Source organism: Fringilla coelebs (assembly GCF_963513975.1).
Source record: "Fringilla coelebs genome assembly, chromosome: 6".
NCBI classification, from domain to species: domain Eukaryota; kingdom Metazoa; phylum Chordata; class Aves; order Passeriformes; family Fringillidae; genus Fringilla; species Fringilla coelebs.
This window is the reverse complement of record NC_140034.1, coordinates 31,446,333-31,466,599: the sequence shown is the minus strand read 5'-3', so window position 1 is coordinate 31,466,599 and position 20,267 is coordinate 31,446,333. Positions and strand designations below refer to the sequence as shown.

General features: G+C 36.0%; 1 protein-coding gene across 1 annotated transcript in view; it reads right to left on the bottom strand.

The window, feature by feature from the left end:
* Positions 1–14,658, bottom strand: part of RYR3 (ryanodine receptor 3) — a gene marked incomplete at both ends in the record, with an annotated part of 192,527 nt that extends 177,869 nt beyond the window's left edge. Inside the window, one exon of the mRNA XM_084208173.1 lies at positions 14,608–14,658. Within this exon, the coding sequence (XP_084064299.1) occupies positions 14,608–14,658 (51 nt within the window). The remainder of the gene's footprint in view (positions 1–14,607) is intronic.
* Between the last annotated feature and the right edge of the window lie 5,609 nt (positions 14,659–20,267).

Genomic DNA, 20,267 nt, shown 5'->3' with positions numbered 1-20,267 from the left:
CCATTCCATGATATGTTTTACAACTCATCCTTCTGTTGTCCACAAAAATCACATTCATTTTCCAGATGCAACCAGCCAATACTTACACAGTTGAGAGCGACATTGATTACTTATTTCAGGTCTGTGAAATAAGATGGAATACCACCTGGGTGTCTGGTGGTATTCCACAAATCAAGCAGCACAACTAGTAAAAAATTTTACTGTCCGTACATTTTAGCAAACTAAGGAATTAGTGTTCATTGGCTACAAGTTGCATAGTTCTCTTATTTGTTAGTATTCTATCTTATGTTGATAAATTATTTCCCATGCTGATTACTCCCCATGCTCAGGCTTTCTCTTTTTTTGAGTTGGTATGTTTCTTGTTGCAGTGGTCACAATCTCCCCTTGCTGGAATTACCTTTTAGGCAGTTGGAGCACATTTGAGTTGCTGGGTTGGGTTTATTGGTTTCTTCCTTACCTTGGGAGCTCTGCCAGGTAATGTATAAATTCTGCATACTTTGTGTCCACTTTCAGTGGGCATCCTGCTTCCCAAGCCTTGTTAACCTCCTGCTAGGGCTGAGATTGCTGAAGCATGTCCAGCTCTGCACCTTAACAAGGCAATTCTACCAAGAAGTAATTTTGTTTCTAGCTCATGGACATCACTTGGAGCTTGCTTGTTAGCTGCTCTCTGTTTCACAGATTAAATCCCCCTTCTTGTTGATTAGGCTTGAAAGCATAAAAAAATAAAAAATCAAAGAATATTCTTTCTTAAGGGTATATTCTGAATTTTGCAACATTTACTTTAAAGGCCACCCCTTCAATCAAGCAAATTCCATTTCTGTTAAGTTTGTGGTATTAATCACAAATGCCCATCTACAAAACATTCAGGTCAGGGGCTTGTTTTAGATTTTGGTTGGAGAATCATCTATCATCTTGCACAAATGGTAATTCCCTGCAGAGGGTTACCACTGGCTTTTTCTGATTTGTTTGAGTGTTTGTTTATTTGTTTGTTTGCTCTTGTGGTTTCACCTGTTTCATTTAACTTTTATTTTATTTCACACCTCCAATTTGCAGTGTGGCATTTAAAATTGTGAGGACTCCTGTTCATAATGACCATTTCTTTTCCACTCATCTACAGCCTGTCCATCCACACATCGACTTTGTGTCAGGGAATGTATTGTTTTCCTGCATCTGCACACAAATAGATTCTAGCCTTTATCTGGGTGCAACAGAATAAAATCAAAACTATTCAAAAAAAAGCAAAACAAAGAGTTTCTTGCCCAGAAATTCTGTACATTTGCGGTATATCAAAGGTATTATTTTGCTTACTTAGATTAAAACCACAGTCTGAATAAAAGATGCAAGCATTAAGAGAGTACTTCAAAGCACATTAATTAGGCTAAAACAGGGGTTTTAATCATGGCTCACTTGAGATGATTTAAGATAATTCTTTCAAATTTGGCCATCATTAGATGACTGGACTAAAATTACTACTTCTCATTGCAATATGAGAAGTGGTTGTTCTACTTCTTTAATGCTGAGTCAAATCTTAATATAAAAGGCATAGAAATTAAATATCCAATCGCTTTTTTTTTTTAATTGAACCACAGATGCAATAGATCTCCCTTTCAGCATCTACATTTAGATGCATTTATGCTCCCACATTTAGAACATTTACCTTCCAATTACTATTTAACAACAGGACACTCTCACCACATATAACTACCAACAACTGACTCTTACACATAGCTATTACATTTTATCAAGTGCTGCATATGAACATTACACTAACTTGCAAATAGCTGAAGATGAGTCCTGCAGCCAATGATTCAAGCACAGCAAATAGTCACAAGAGCCCTGAAAACTATGTACATACTAGACAGAAAGTAACCAGAGTGAATATGCATATAGAATATGGTAACAGGAGAAGAAATACTTGGGAAGAAGCAGGTGTTGCCATTCCTTCAGACCTCTATTTTAGGACAAATGCAAATTGCCCAGCATTGTCTAAGACAGCACTTCTGCAAATGTTGTGACTCTTCACCTTGCGTATAACCACCCCCCAAATGCTGACAAATCAATCTGCAATTATCCTATAACAAAACAACAAACTTTAAAAAAAAACAAATGGTCATGTGTACTAAGAATCCTGACTACTCAAATCTCTGCTTAAAGAAAGGGAGATATAAGTTATTTTTAGGATGCCATCTCAATCAAAGAAAACTGCACTTGCATGGTGACATGGTCAGATGGGAGCTAAGTCAGCACTGCTAAAAGCTCACTCCTTTTGCCACGTTTATACAGTATTACAGGATCACAGAATTAACTAGGTTGAGATCATCGAGTCCAGCCTATGAGCAAACACCACCTTGTCAAGTGGTCGCTGGCACCAATGTGACCAAAAAATGGCCACATCTAGTCTTTCCTTGAGCACCTCCAGGGATGGTGACTCCACCACCTCCCTGGGCAGCCCATTCCCATGCCTAAACACCCTTTCTGTCAAGAACTTCTTCCTAATGTCCTATTCCTAGTTTCCAGAAAATAATAGCTGTGTCTTCGCCTCTGTCATCTGCAGTTGCATTTAAGAGGAATAGCTCTGTGACTTCTATTGTAACCACAGGAGGCAATTGTTGTTGCTGTGAAAACATCTGGCTTAAGAAATGACAGAAAGAGAAAACAGAGTACGCAGAGGCTGGTATCTGGTTCTGGTGTTCTGATATAGCTGCAATATGCAGCTGGCTGAGGGGGCGTTTCCCTACAGCAGTAGCGCTGGAGATTTAAGGGATCCACAGAGTAAAGAGACTGGGTATTGTTAACCGGTGTTGCCTGGAAGTTGCCTGAGGTCAGGATAATCTTCCATCTCCCATGCTATCATTGGCTTTCTGTCTAGTTTGTTTTAGAAAAACAAAGAAAAGAGACAGAGATGCAAAAAGATAAAAGTAGTAATCAGGATACAGTTAAGTTGCATGAACACATGATAGAACTGTGTAATAATGTGATTAATTTTCTAAGTAGTACTAGAAATATTCTCTGGATGTCATGGACTATCTGAAGCAGAATATCACTCTTCTTCATCTTTTTTTTTCCTTGCAGATTTCTGCTCCCCCTTCCTCTCCATTTTTTACATTATGGTGAACGTATTTCACCCTTTAGAATGTTGTGATTTATGATTCTAAATGGTCTTCATATTGGCAAAGGAAAGAAAGGTCGTATTACCACTCTAATTAGCAAGTTAAGCTTCATAAACAGCCCCTTATTTCGTCAGTGATGTTATTTAAGCCTAAGGTCAACCTTGAGAGAAGCTGGCCTAGGAAGATCCTTGGTAGAAAAAAATGTGGTTTTCAAACAAACATAAACTTCTGCCATGAAATACAATTTACATGCTCTGAATGAATCTAGAATCTTCCACATACCACCAAACTTCCTGAATTTCAAATAAATCACCAAAATCTGTATTTCCTTGTCCAGCTTCTCTCAAAGTTGGTGTTTTTTCAATAGCAAGGCACCAGGGGATACACTATTACAGCTTATTGCTTGTGACAAGCAAATACCAACTATGACAAGAAATAGCAATTATACTCTGATCAGCAGTAAAAGGTCATTAGCAACAGCTTCTGTAACTTATCTGCAGCTAAGCTAGCTAGGCCATTCACAAGTAGTCATCAAATGTTGGCTTTTCAAAAAAAATGGACAAAAGCCTTAGTAAGAAAAGCATTTTCCCTTTTGATAAAGTTGTCTCCCTTAATAAAGATTTTTTTAACATTATCAATATATTTTAAATGCAGGTGATGTCCTTTTTTTCCTCTTTGGGAAAACTCTTTACTATCTAATTTAGCAGTGTGTCTTCTCTACTGGAATAACAATCTTGCTGTTATAATAATAACAATATTTGCAACATATGACCTATATTGTGGCACATTCTTTTGGACCTTATCATTTATTTAGGGCCAGCTGATTTTCTAGCTCTTAACTTTCACAATGATACATTTATACCACGCAGAATCATTCATTTTGTGCATAAAGGAGATCAGATGCAAAATGTATAAATTAAAGAATTCTGAAACTCAGGCTGATTTGTGTGATTAAAGCAAAGGGATTATTCTCCAGGCCAGCTTTGATATACTAAGCTTTTACTCTTTCACACATTAAACTGAAGCAACAATGGGAAGTGTTCACATCACTGGTGAAGGATATAATCCCAAGTACTATCGAATAACACTCTTGTATTCCCTTCTGTGAAACTTTGTCTGGTAAACTTGTCTTTGTAGTGCAGCTTAAAATCACTATTAGAAAACCATTAGTCTTAAAAGAGAGTCATAATAGTTGCTGACTTTTCCTTCTATTATAAAGCAAAAATTTATATTAACGTACTACTCTTGTTGAAGTTTTGGGGTTTTAAAAAATTCTATTATAGTTGGTTTTACTATGTATGTACAAATCAACTATTTTCCATCTTTATAGAAGAAAAATATTAGGAAAAAAGCTTTAAACTATGCAATAAACACATCAACATCATTCTTTTACAAAAAGATATATCAACATTTTTATTAAGAGAAACATGTGAAGAAAATATTGTGGGTCTAATTAGATAAAAAATCAAAGATAATAATAAAATCCAAATATTCTAAACTTCTAGTACCTGGCACAATATGAGGTGCAATGTCACTTAATTGTACATGTGGAAATATTTTGGACCTGTAAAAGATGTAAAATTTTACGTCATTCCATTCTATGGAAGAAATTTTTAAAGATTTAGGGATAACTTGAGCAAAACTACAATAAACACAATAAATAAATCTTGAATAAATCCCATTACTTTAGGCAAATTTTAATAATTAGCATTGACAGTGACTGAAGGAAGAGGTGCTGATTGACAGAATTACTTTAACAAGTTTTAACAAGGGAAATGTTACTAAAATTTATAGATTTAACAAGGCTTTATTGAAACTTTTGAAATAATAATCAATGATAAATGATCCAATGAGAATACCTATCCTTTACAATCAAGAGTTGCTTGAGGAGTTATTTTTGAGGTATTACTGGGTATTCAAGCACTCAGCTCTTTTATTCACTCACGCAGCAGAGATACATTAAAGATGGGGCCAGTTTGACTTTCCCTGAGAGTCACCTAGGATCCAGTATGGTACACAGAGCAAGATCTTGACATTTATTGTAAGCTTTGAGCTGGAATTTTTTTTGTTATATTGTGTAAGAAAAAAAATTTAAAAACAAACAACTTAATTTTTTTTTTAACTCTATCATCCCAGTTGACATATGAGTTATTCAGCCATCAAAAGTGCTAGTCACCCCCAGTCACTTGTAACTTCACCTATACCAGATTACCTGGAACTATTTCCATACATGGTAACAAAATAATTAAAATAAACAAAGATTTCCAACAGATCTGCAAGACTTTACTAGGAACGCAAGTAAGTAATAACTTACAACTTTTAGATAAAAGGTTTAGTGTCTGCAAATTGAAAATGTTAATATTTTCCTATGCATTTAAAAAACCCTCACTCTTTATTAATTCTAGTATATCCGAGCAGTTCATAAAATAAAGGGCAAATGCAAAGATTTTAATTAAGGTTTGGCACACAATCATCATTAACTTTCCACAGACAAATTGGAAAATCAGATCTTATAAATCCCTATCAGCATTTAGGCTTGTAATGGTCAATATGAATCTTTTGTCCCATGAATGTTCTTCACAAAAAGGTTTCCTGGTAGCTACAAATGAAAGCATAATATACATGATCAGACTGAGGTCTTCCAAATTCTAAACTCTACTTTTCCCAGCTTTGGCCACATAGAAACTATAAATGTCTATTGATTTTGATCTCTTGAAAAGTGCAACAGAAATGGATATGCACTCAAGAAGACAAGCTGGTAACTTGCAGTTTAATACTGAGCAGTGGGGGTTAATTTTCTTTTAGTCAAAATGTTAACTAAATGTATCAATATTTCTATATAGTCTTCATCAGCCTCCAAATTATACAAACTACTGACATTAAGTATCTTTAATATGTATCAGGTGTATAAGTCTTCTGAGAATTTTCCATATACAGAAAAGATGAGGCAGTGAAGTCAATGAACATCAGATGGAGTCTTGGGAAATAGGAGTCATTTGGCCTTGGGCATACTAGTGAATCATCTGGGACATTAGCACTAGTATGTATTCTAAGCTTGATGATCCTTATGCTCCCATTTGTACATGGTACTGCTGATGTAGTTCAAAAGCATGTTAATCTTCCAGTGCTGTAAATTATAGCACTGGAAGATATACATCTTCTGTTAAAAAGGTTTTTCAATGTACAAGTTGAAATTCCATTTCTTGTACAAGTAATTTTAAAATATTTAATTTAAGCTTCAATTCTTCTGTATTACTTTGTTATTGAAGAGATTTCAAATTGTTGCAATTGTGTCAAGGGAAGTTGGTTTTCTGGCACAAGGTATCAGAGAACTCGGTTGAGTGCTGAAGTAGCTGGAATACTCAAGACTGACAGAGATGTTTGCTGTGGACTAAAAACAGCTCAGGCGTGCGCTGACTACTCAGCTCACTGAGGAACTAGCACTTGCTTATTTGGATAAAAGCCCAGTAGAAGGAACAAACTTGATGTTACTACTGAATCTTTCACCTTATGTTACTGATGTCTCTACTGTTACTTCTGCTGACCGTAGCTGACACTCCTGCCCATGGATGAGATGTGCCAAAAGAGGGAACCTGAAAAGGGTGGTTACAGACTGGTCATCAGCTCCTGTTCACAGCTGAGCCCCAACTGTGGAGACTGAGCCTTGACTGACAGCAGGTGTGCAGGGACTGACAATCAACAGCTCTGGGTGCCTCATACCAAGACACCACCAAAAGCAGATCGAGCAGATCTCAATTTCCCTATAGGCTTTGTAATTCCAATGCATATTCCAACCTTGAACTACTTTAGATGCACCCTGAGGTGTCACAAATATTTGCCATTTGCACTTCTGAACATCACTGTAATTTTCAGAAAACATGTTTCCAAAAGCTAGCCAAGCACATCAAGTATTTGGGTAGAAAATATCTGCTGAAATTAGAACATACATTCTCTTAAAGTAATGTCTGGTAAACAATTTTAGGCCTCCCAGCACCAAAACCACTATATCCTACTACGTTATAGACAGAAGGAATGGTCTGGTGATGTTGTCATGGCATTAAAGACAGAATATAAATTTAAAATTTCTATATTAAGAAAATAAACCAAAATACCCATTGAGGCATACATTAATACCTCATGATTTCTTTCTGAATCTTTTAAAGTCTATATAAGTTACCTATTTTTTTTTAATTGAGATGATAATTTTAATGTCTTTAGATATCTGTGCTTATAATATGTCTGCAGTGTTACTATGTGTCATTTGAGAAAATGTGCATTTTGTGATTTTGTGTATGAAGTCAAGAAACACAGAACTTTTTGCTAGTGCCCTGTAATTGAATTCAATATCTTCAAAATTACTGCATGCCAATTTTATTTTTCATCTCCTCCATGCTTGCAACTCTGTTTTAATTTTCGGAATGTGTAGCTAATGCACCTGGCAGCATTTGGCTGTGTGGTCACAGCACTGCCATGGGAACTGAGAAGAGGCAATATTCACTGCTGGATTTCAATATGAATCATACCCAGTTAGTACGGCATGGGACTAGAGATCAGAAAACCTACTTGCTACATTCTATAAAAATGCATAACACCACTAACAAATTCACTGTTTATTACTGAAGGTATTAATTCCTGTTTAGACACCAAAAAGCAGACCACCAGCAGAAGACAAATCCCTACAACAACCACCAGTGTGGCTAGGAAGAAATAGGGAAATATATGCTTGGGTATTAATTTAGGATTATTGCATGGTCACAAATCCTGTCAAAAGGCTTTTCAGTCACTAATATTCTAAGATAAGATAGAAGAGTTTTGCTTGACTGTAACAAATTTGATATTATTTCCACAGAACTGCATCAACATCAAATAACCCCAAAAATATAACAGGAGAAAAAAAAAAAAGGAAAGGAAACTAACATGGAGTTTGTTAGATCTGTCCTAGACATCAAATCAGTCATGAATACATTCAATCTCACAAGTATTTTCTAACAATACACTGAATTTGTAACATTGTAGTATGCACTGATTTCTTTTTGAAATAGAATTTTTAAAATTTATGCAGTAGGAAAAAGCAGTAGAAAAGCATAATGTTGAGTTCATGTAGTATAATGTTGCTTTGATTTTAACTGATGTCAAATATGAAGCAGTTTGTTAAAGTGCAACTTGTTACCTATAATTACATTTATTCTTTGATATGATATGCAATATATCCCTACATATATCACACATATATGTATTATGATTGTATATTGTTTTACAGCGCATCTCTGAATTTTGCCAATCTAAATTCTTGTAGGAAAAAAAATAAGATTACTGCCTATTCTATAGATCCATGCTAAATAAAACATAAGAAATGTCTCAAGGAAACCAACCAATGTACCATCTCAAGATCAATGTCAGGACCTTTTGGAAGGGTATTCCTACTTCAGCTACCTTCAATTTGACAGAAAGAAATCCCAACTCTGATAAATCATGATGCAACTCTTCATTGTTCACTGTTTTATCTGCAAAAACTCCATTTGCTTTTTCCTCTTTCTGCTCCCCTTTACCTGATCTAGTCTACCAATACAACATCACCCAGAAAATTCATTTTTCCCAGATTATTTATTACACTAGGGTTTTTTATAAACTTCAAACAACTTTCATTAAATTAAACATAACAAATTACTGAAGTATTTCCCTTTCCAACACGGTGCAAAGAATTTTTTCATGCCAGGGGCCTAAAATACACATTTATTTCATTGCAAAAGAGAAATTATTACAAATTAATTGAAAGGCTGTTATAGATATCAAGCAACTACTCCAATATGTTTGGAGGTTAAAACACACACTACAGTCGGAAGCAATGACTGTTGTCTTTATACTGTGGTAGACCATTTGCTTAAAATTCTGGCTTGAAAAGAGGTTGCCATTAATTGCACAAGATTTATTCTTTATTTTATAAAAAATAAACACAGCACATCACAGCACATGATGCTCTGGAAATTTTGTCATATTCTAAATCTGTCCTTAATATGCTCCTTCTTTTAGCAGGGAAAGAGTCCTAAACAAAGAATGACCATGAGTAGTTTTGCCTATAGTGACAAATTAGATAAAAATATTCATAAAGTTGAGAACACATGCAGGAAGTAAAAGTGGCAGCTGAATGAGTGAAAATAAACTGAGTAACATTATTTACAAAAAAGGACACAACAAGTTCTTAGCAACACAACTCAGGATAAATTTACAACATTAAGTATGATTTCCATGGTAGAAAATGAAGGAAAATAAGAGTGATTGTGAATAGTTGTACTGGTGAAGTTTAAGTGTACTGCCTGAAGTTTAAGAAGCTAAAACCAAGTATATTTGAGAGACTCTTTTTAAAGAGAGGAAGAAACTTGGTGCAACTTTTGTTTTGCTTGTCGCATAATTTTTGTTGTACCACTTAAAAGCCTTAGAAGTAAGGACTGCTACATAACTACAACTGCAGGAATAGCAGCAGAAGGGGGAGATTTAATGCACAGAGATTAATAGATAAACAGATACAGAAATATTGAACTCAAAAATAACTGAACTCCTAATACATACCAGCTTTCAGAAGTAATTCAAGTTTTAGATAACATTATTCTTTATTTTTACTCCTTTTTTGAATTCAATTGACTGACTAATGAACTGCTGTGTCATGAATTGCAACACATTTCAGTGACAATAGACAAAATGTTCTAACTAATTTGAAAACAATATAGTGCAATACACACAGCTGTTCAAAAAGCACACAGAATTTGTTCCAGCTCCCCTAAAAAGGGCATCAGGAAGATTCCACTGATTTTATCTCAAGGCATTTCCAACCCTTTCTATACTTTTCTGTAAATTCATGCACAACTCACTGTGATCAGTTTCCCCATTTTCCCAGTTTTTAATTAAGCACTGCAAAAGACTTCTCCCTAGAAATATCTTTCATTATTGTTTGGTATTTGGACATTTGTCTGATATATTTGTTTACAAGTATTGGTCTGGTGGGTATTTTATGGGACGTGTGCTTTACTCTGTACTTTACTGAATCAAGCCACAGAGATCTGTGCCACAGAATATCAGCATGCTTTTAGTAACATAACTACTTGATATAAAATTGGACTATTAAGGAAAAATTATTTTCTTATCTCCACTTCTTATGTTCTTTGTTATGTCACTAGAGATACACCACTAGGAACACAGATTTGATGAAAAAACATGTATTAGAATCACCTAAAAAGAACTAGTTTTATGCCACACTGATCCCTGATAAACTGAAATTATTTAGTACAACTCTTAAAATATTTTATAATCTCCATATAATCACTTTTTATATTTATATTTTGGAACAGTGTAAATGATTGGGGGGAAAAATAGAAAATCTAATTCACACTGTACCTGAAAATTTATATTGTAAAGCAGATTACTTCCCATGTCATTTATAACATCTGAACAGTAGAAAACCTCATTTTCAAGAAGTATAAATAGGAATGTTTATCCACAAATAAATTTGTGTTTGAGCTGCTCGATTGTCTTGATTCTGAGCAGCAACTCAATAAAAAAATGATCCTAAAAAGATCTGTAAATGCATTGTGTAAATTTACAGACATGGACTAGATCTTGAAAAAAGAATCCAAATATTCTTTTCTGGGTCTTTGTAACAGCAGTATTTTGCCATTTAAGCATAATAGATAATTACAATCAGTCTGTGGAAGAACACACTTTCCCATTCCTATGTGTAAATTTTTAGATAGTGATTGGAGAGGTTTAAGAGAACACTTAAAGATAAGTCTTTGAGAGAAGCTGTTAAAAGAGCATAAGTTAAAGAAGAACCAATTGGTTTATCACTCACAGAAATGAAGGACTAGTAACCAGCTGGGGAAAGAATCACACATACAGACACAGTCACAAAGGCATATGTACACTTACGACCCGACACATCAGCACAAACAGTATTTATATTTACAGAAAATGAGGCAAAATTTTGTTGACTAATGAACCATCTCAAAAAAAAAAAAATCCCCAAAAAAACCACCACCACCACCAACAACAACAAAAACCCCAAAAAAACAAAAAGAAAAAACAAAAAAAAAAAAAAAAAAACAAAACAAAAAAAGGTATCTTTATTAAAATAAGGAGAAACTCCTCCCATTAATAGCATGAATTTCAGGAAACATAGCAAAGCAGTAGACCTATCAACTAGTGTTACCACCATAATTAGGACTCTAAGATGCCAAACTACTTTAATGTTCTTCATTACATTTAAAGTGCTTTGGCAGGGGTGGAACTTCCCCTCCATCCTCAACCATGTGCTCAGTTATTGTTAGCAAGTTACTATTTAGGTGTTTCTAATGGAGGGAGGCAAAAGCTCTTTGCCCCAAGACAGAGACCACCTCATATTTGAGTAATTCAGCAGCAGCGGGAACTTGTGAATAATTTCCAGAGAGGAGAGAATGGTTTCAATTCATCATAGCAGTAAATTCCCAGCAGCTAGGAAAGGCTCATGAGAATGGCTTACACTCACTCATTCACATGAAGGGCAACAAGGCTATATCCCTCAGTATGTTATCTCAAAACAGCACAGGTACCATACCTATTCTCACCTAACGCTGCATAACATCACCACATTGATTTCTCGTGTATTCACACCTTAGGAGGGGGTAACAAATAAACAATATGGGAAAATCATCTGAACAAAAGGGAAACAACCACAGCAGTACTGCATGTTACACACATGCAACAAGTGCTTTGCTTCTCCCTTCCATACATGACACACTGAATATCCAGAGCCAAAACCAGAAGAATACCACCAACTAGAAAAATAGAAAACAATTCTAAGCATTATTGCAAGAAAGAAAACGCAAAAAAAAATTCATAACAAAGACACAACAACAGGGTAGCAGTGAAAAAAAAAAGTGTGCTTATATATTTATTTATGTTCATACTGAGCTTACAAGTCAGGGGAAAATTCAGAATAGAAATTACACTGTATAAATACCACCTTCCTTGAAATGCTGTCATTGCATGTAAAGGCTTTACACAAGCATTGGGACATTTTTGAAATGAGTACTGAAGACATATTACTACTAGAACAGTGTTGTTATCCTCTCTGGAATTTGTTCTTCAGGTGTATCTCATTCCCATTGCTGCCAACTAATTAAATATAAGGAATGTTTTGGAACAAAAAGTGACAGTAAAAAGCTTTCCATCAAATCTTATAAATGTGCCCACAAGTTGCTGCTCCACAGAAACAATTACAGATTTCATCACCATGTATCAACAAGCTTCTTGACCTTTCATAGGAGGAGAGAACATAAAATTGAGACACAAAACTAAACAACGACATAGATGTGGAAGACAAAAAAGTCATAACCAACAAAAAATTGAGGACAAAAGGACATTTCTCTTTAAGATAGCAAAAAATAATTTAAGCAGATTTTTAAGAGTTGATTCTCTTGCTCTTTCAAAAAGAATTGCTGTATGATACCTCTGAATCAAAAGACATCTAATCTTATTTTATACCTAAACAAGAAAGAGCTATCCTCAAAACCTTAAAATATCCTATATAACATCTCTAAAGACTTGAAAATAAAAATACGGATATCAACATTTGCAAAGGAAGATTCTGCTGCATAAGCCTTGGAAACATTCAGCAGCAATCCAAAAACCCAGAAAATATTTTGATTCAGAGAAGATTCTAATTGATTAACAATTTCACTGCAAGACTGCTTAAGGACTATTGTACTATATGTTTGTAAGCACAAACACTGCTTATGCAGAAATAAAAGCTGCAAGAAATCAATACTGAAGGTATATCTTATTGTAGCACTCAGAATCTAATAAATGTTTCCTTTTTTATACTAAGAAACTACAATTCGTCCCTTGCCCAGGAAGGTGAAGGAAGATTTATAATGGAGAGAAGGCAGCAGTAACTGATATGATTGTTTAGAACAAGAAGTAGCTGGAACTTGCAAGAGAAAAATCTAGTCCATTCTCTCCCCAGTAGAAGATTTCCTTGCACTATGTGGAAGGAGCACTTTTGCTATTTCCATTTTTGGCCCACACTGCTATTGAGCGCCTCATTTTAACCATTGGGAAGAAGCGCAACAGAGTTACTCTAGCATGAGAATGTATCACAGCAGCAGAAATTGCCGTCTCATGTAGCACACACAGGCTACCTATGAAAGGGCAAAGCTTCTCACTCCATTGCTGAGGATGGCTGTTCAGTCAAGGCAACATCCTAGAAAGTGAGAGGATGAAGGATACGCGTTTAAAGCCCCAGTCCCAGATTAAAGGCTGGAGAAATCTGCTAAAAAATGTACCTCTAAAGAGTGTAGTGGAGGAGAGGAATGTTGGAAAAGATTTTTCATTGTAATTATCCATCACCCCTGCACTCCCTCCCTCCCCGCCCCCCGAAATTCTCTGAGGCTTAAAAGTGCTAATGACACTTCATCACACCTAAACAACTTACAGCAGCAGCCATCACCTCACTCCAACCTTTATTTCCCATAAATAACTTATCCCAGCTTCTCACAAATCAATCTTGTAATTTCGTACTTTGGGAACTTAGCATTTTTTATTTTAGTGACTTATCCTTTCAAAGTTGAATCAGCTCTAGAGGATTTTGTTTCTGGAACATTATTTGTGGTAAATACAAAGTAAAGATATCATGGAAAGGGAATACACACATCTAATAGCAGTTTTTCCACGCTAGTTACACAACAACACACTCTTAGTCATGCAGGGTAAATATAAGGAGACACAAGGTGAGACATGAAAAGGATGTTATTCTCTTCCCAAAAATTAATGCATGTACACTACTTGCTTAAAAGTCCAAATTAGTTGTCATACTAGATTTGTGTAAAGCTTTAGGAAAGAATGGTGTGAGGGCTCTTTATAGAAAATTACACCAAGTGGAGGGTATTTCACTAATTAACACCCCTTCCCAAAGAAATGCTTATGTCCTTTAAAGATAAGCTTCTTTTAAGTAGAGAAAAGACCCCAAATATTTGCAGAGCCCTGACTTCAACATCTGTTGGTATTCCCTACACACAAGTGTGCTTCTGTGTGCATGTTTATCAGAAGAGGTCATCAGGGGCTTGCTTGGTTTATTCATCATTTTAAGACAGTCCTATTTGCAAAGCTTCTGTTAATGTCAGTGAAATCTAACCCAGACAGAAGTTTCAGAGGTCACATATTTGGCATGCTACATTTAGAAACCCAAGTACAAAGTTGACGGGGACGCTTCAAACACAGGGGATTACAGCGGAAATAGGTCTCCTTATACCAAACTGGCTATTGAGCAGATTCAGGGAAGAACACACCGAGACTGCATGATGCTATTAGAGCTCTTATTCTTGCTTTATTTTATCCTCTGACTAAATCAATTCTGCCATTTGGCAAAGCCCAGCACAGAAATAACACTTTATTTTTAATACAACAGAAAAGAAATAGACATGAGGCAGAAAATCATGTACTACATGACCTATAAAAAGCAGATACTTACAGTTCGAAGGAACTGTATTTCATCTTCCCCTCCTTCACCCCCTTCAGCCATGGCTCTTGAGGAGTCAGCTCTGCTGAGGCTGATCGCCTCCACCGACAGCTCACTGCGCTCTGTACTGCTCCTCTCCTATCAGTATTAGCATATAGCTAATCCACAGCCATATAGGGAGCTCAGCTAACTCCACTGCACTGCAGACTGTCAGTCAACCCCCTCACTGCCAGAGCCAACTGCGCTGCTGCTGCTTTTCCAGCTCATAGCAAGCAATTCTCTCCCTTTTCTCTCTACCCTGGAGGCAAACCCCCCTACTGTTAAGGTATTGCAGGAAGCGTTATATGCATCACTAGGTGTTGATTTTTTTCCCTCCAGATACTGGCTGGGCAGAACAACAAAAATGGTGAAGTGTTAATAAAAGCAGTGCTTGAGCTTCCATTTTCACAGATCAGGATAGCCAATTTTGCACTGAAATATATCAAATTCAGCAATTCTGAACCTACTGATTATGCAGCAGAAGGATGTAATCCTGATGATCACAGGACAAGCGGGTTTTGACAGCAGGTATTTTCAGCTTGCTTACAATAATTTCCATTTCTTGCTTCTCTGCATAAGCAGCTGCAAATCTGATTTCCAAGATGACTTTATGATCTGAACCAACTATGTGTAGTTATTTGTGCTATTCCTTTATATGGTATTTATACCTCTATCCTAGGGACTTCAAGGGCTTTACCTGTATCTTTTTAGGACTACACCTGAGTATTTATAGAAGATGGTACATATTTACTTCAGAATCCATAAAACAGTTATGTTAAAATAAAACTTAACTTTAAATTCAATATTCATTCAATAATGAAGAAATGTGTTATTAATGAAAATTGCTGTTTATTACTCCAATAAGAGCAAATAATGAAGGGGAAAAAATAGATTAACACTAGAACAAATTTAATTAAGTAAAGGGAGGAAAAAAAAAAGGACACTAGGAAACAGAAGAAACTGCCAAGGAGGCTCTAGCCAGCCAATTCACTGTGTGATCTTGAATCTTGTGATAAGATTGTAACCACAGCTTACCCCTACATTCAGCCCCTGAGAAAAATTATCCAAACTGTGCACTCCCTACTTAACATGACATAATCTCTCACAGACAACCATAGACATACAGTCTTTTTCTCAATAAGAACACATTTATGGTTTGCAAAAGAAAACTGGGTACAATAAGGGAACAATATCTTTCCTGGGGTCACAAGGATGAGTGTAGCACATTGAAAACTGAAACTACATACTCTGTGCCCACAAGCTAATAACTTATGGACAACTGTCCTCTGGACGTGGAACCCAATGCACACTGCCCTTCCCCCCCCAAATTAATACTATTCTGATTTTGCACTAATTAAAATAAGCATAGTCACAAGCCACAAAATGAGATGCCCAAGATTTTCTCTCCTTGATGGGCAGAACTCTTTGAAAAATGTTTTCTTTCACTCTGTCTTATTACCCTGAGAAAATCCATCCAAAAAACAATGCCAAAGACATTACTCAGCAAGAGACAACTTCAGGTCAGAAGCAATTCAGAAGCCTTTAGCTGGTGTAGTCATACTGGCTCTCCCTGCCAGTCTGTCCACTTCCTTCTCCCCAGGCTGCAGTTTTTGGTTGCTGTGCAAGGCAAAGGCAATGTAGCAGAAAAATGTCTCTCTGAAGTGCCAGAAAACTGATATGGTTGGCATTTGAAGATCCATTTTTGTGTCTGGGGCTTTTTTGTGGTGCTTATTTTTACTCCAGCCATCTCTAGATCAACATTTTATCTCATTCCTCACCAATAAAAAGAACATACCATAACAGGTCTTCCTTATGGAATACTGTTATTCCAGAAATAAGCCAAAAATCAGAGAAGTGGGGAAAATTTTCTCAAAAACAAAGCATGCCACTCAGTGATTTTACTAAAAAGAATAGACAGTGGGGCCTACTATGACGCATGCTTATCCATACATTCATATTATTTTATAATTTACATTCTAGCAGAAGGCTTCTTTGACCACAGTAGGTGAAGACAAGGGTGTTGGAACTAGATGATTTTAAAGGACCCTTTCAACCCAAACCATTCTATGATTCCATTATATGCACAATGGATTTGATACAGATATTGCATGGCAAAATGCAATACACATGCCAGGACACCTTTTCTGTAACATCTTAAATGAAAAACCTTTCAAGCATACTACTTTACTTTGAAAGATTATAAGCAAGAAATAACTAAAAACCTGTGGAAAAAAAGCACAAGTGCTGAATTTTCTTAACAAATAGAAATCAATATCATTTAGTATATGTACTGGCCAAATTTTATTTCAGTTGTGCGAGAAGATTTTCAAATAGTAAATTCTGAACATGGAAAGCTGAGATTAATCCACCTGAATCAAATGAAAAGGGGAAAAATATATAACTTTTCAACTGTTTTCCTCTTATGTTGGACTATTCCATTAAAATGCTTCCTATGAAATGAAGAATATTTAGAGTAAAATAATATATTTATATCTGTTAATTTACATAGCTATGGATATCTATGTCTGCAACTCCTAATAAGGCAGATAGAAAGGGTACCAAATCTTTTTCCTTTAAGCAGACATCAACATTTCTCTGAATTTCTTTAAACAATGGACAAAGCATATGAAAAAAAGGAATACTGGGAATACCTTGAGCATTATAACAGAGACTAGGTAGAATTCTGATTCATGTCAAACCAGTAGGTTTGGGTTTTTCATTTGTAAGTTCCTCTATGGTTTATACTCATTTTTTCAAAGCATCCCATGCATTGTTTTGGGAAACCATATCCTGCCATTATAAACAAAATATTTTCTTAGATTTCCTCTTTTTAAAATTTTCAACTGTAATGCAAAACTATTGCATAGCACTTCTGCTCCCTAGTTTGGTTTTTTTTTCTGCTATATGTTTAAGGAGAAAATTATTCACCTACTACAGCATAATGAGATCCACATCTCCTCAAGACATATTTTCTGTCTACGACTTCCTCATTGGTACAAGACTGAGATTTGGCTGTAATGATCACATATTTCACCCAGGGTATATATGTGCCTATATCTACATGTAGCTGTATGGATATATAGATATTTACACACAGACACTCTGCTTTACTGGATATGACTGTAAAGTGCAGCATCCCACTGTGAAAGCTACGCAGGTCCAATAATCTGAATTGTGACCACTTGTGTGTGTTTTATGATACTCTATTCATCCCAATCAATCCTCAATCTGTAATTTAGCACTTTTGCTCCTAAACAGACTCTGGACAGAGCTTGTGGTATTTTACAAGTATCAGAAGGACTTGTCCAAAAACCAAATTTAAGGGAAACTTCTTTTTGGTTTTCATTACAAATGTGCAGCCTAGTTATCCTACAACATAAGCTCTCCCCTCTCACTGTGGGATTCAGGCTGACTCTTCACTCGCCCTTGATTGTAGGGTAGAATTTTTAGAGTAGCAGTAGCCTGACAATAAAATAGTAAGATGGATATTAAAAAACAAAATTTAAAAATCACTCTGAAAAAAATGAATATCTGAACAATCTGTAAAAAACTTTTGTTGTTTGTATTTTACCTTTATGAAGATTGACTTAACATGCCCAATCAAAAATGAATCAAATACCAAGTAGAAGATATTTTTAAAACCTGCAATGGTAATTCATACACACTAACATTTTAAAAAGTACAGGTAATATCAGTTACCAAAGAGTCAGTTGGGTGAGGAATCAAAACCATACTTTCCACTGATAATTACAGGCCTTAGTGGTAAAAGTTAGACGCTGCTTAAAAGACTGTCATATCCCTGCAGTCTTTATGTGCCTCTTAAGTACAAAAAAAAAAAAAAATCACAAATACAGGTTTTAAATGCCATTAATAGTAAAAAAAATCTTTTCTTTACAAAAACCTCACAAAAGTATTCAAATTTATTATGTTGACTATCTTCAGCAGTCAGTTCCTTGTTCAGTTCACTAATGCTAGGTGCGTTTCACAGGTGAACATTTCATTCACCAAAGAGAAAACTACTGTGACTAGCCAATGAAAATTCTTTTTTTGTTTCTCGATGTTTTTTGTTGTCATTTTGTCTTGTTACTTGGACTTTTCTGGGTTGTTGGTTTGTCGTTTTTTTTTTTTTTTTTTTTTTTGGTGGGGGGGCAGCTTCTTGGCTTATTTTTAATTTAATCTGGAGGAATTGCATTTAATTTTCATGTGGAAAATGTAAAGCTCTTGGTCAAAGATTTCCTCAAATTTTAAAAACAAAATAAAACATCTGATGCCATATCTATATGAAATGTAAAGTATACTACATAATGTTTCAGCACTCATAACACAGTATCTATATTGCTTGTAAGGCCTAATTCAGTGGCTTTCAAAGCAAATTCAGCACTACTTAAAGCAAAATGTGGAAAGAACAATATCTTAAACCAGATACCCAAAACCTCATTCACCAATGATCAAACTTTTATGTTATATTGCCATCTGGTGGTAAAGTTTAAAAAAGAGTCTGTGACTGGGTAAACAGCAGTTATTATTATTTTAGCCTAAGATATTGGGAGTCTTATTTCCAATTTTGCTATAGATTATGCAGTACATTTATCCACATGGACCAATCTCCCTGCTCAAGCAAGGTCATCCCAAAGCACATGGCACAGCATTGTGTCCAGACAGTTCTTGAATATCTCCAGTGAGGGAGACTTCATAGCCTCTCTGGGCAACCTGTTCCAGGGCTTGATCACCTGCACCTTCTGAAGGGCTGCACAGCCCTCTGGGGTATCAGTCAATTCTCCCAGTTTTGTGAGCTCACTGAGGATGCATCTGCCCTTCATCCGAGAAATCAATGAATTCAGGTAAAGAATTAAGGACACAAAAGTGAACCTGGGGGAACACCACTAGGGACAAGCTCACAAAAAGACCCTGTGCTACTCACTGACCACAACACTCTGGGATGTTTGCCAGTTCTCAATCCTCCTCACTGTCCACTCTTCCAGAGTTTACCTGTGAGGATACCATGACAGCAAGTCAAAAGTCTTGCTGAAATCAAGGTAGACAACATCCACTGCTCTTCCCTCATCCATCCAGACAGTTGTTTCATCATAGAAGGCAGTTAGGCTGGTCAAGCATGAACCTTTAGTGAATCCATGCTGAATATTTCTGATCACCTATTTGTCATCCCTGTGGATAGAGATGGCCTGCAGAATGAGATGCTCCATCATCTTCCAGGGACTGATGTGAGGCTGACTGTCCAACAATTCCCTGGGTCCTCTTTCTGGCATTTCTGAAGGCTGGGGTGAAATTTGCTTTCTTACAATCTTTAGGAACCTCTGCTAATCAACACAACCTTTCAAAGATGATCATAAGCAGCCCAGATATTTCACCTGACAACTCTCTCAGCACTTATGGATACATCCCATCAGGACTTGTGGACCTCAATTTAGTCTAGATGTTCTCTAACCCAATCTTTCTTGGCCTAAGCAGTCTTTCTTCCAGCATTCCTTTACTCTTCTGCTCTCCTGGGTGAGAGATTCCTGAGGGTTGGTCAAGACCAATAAAAAGAAGGCATTCGGTAACTCTGCCTACTCTGTCTTCCACATTATGCTTAGTTTTCCTGCTGCTACTGATATGTTTCTTCTTATCCTCGA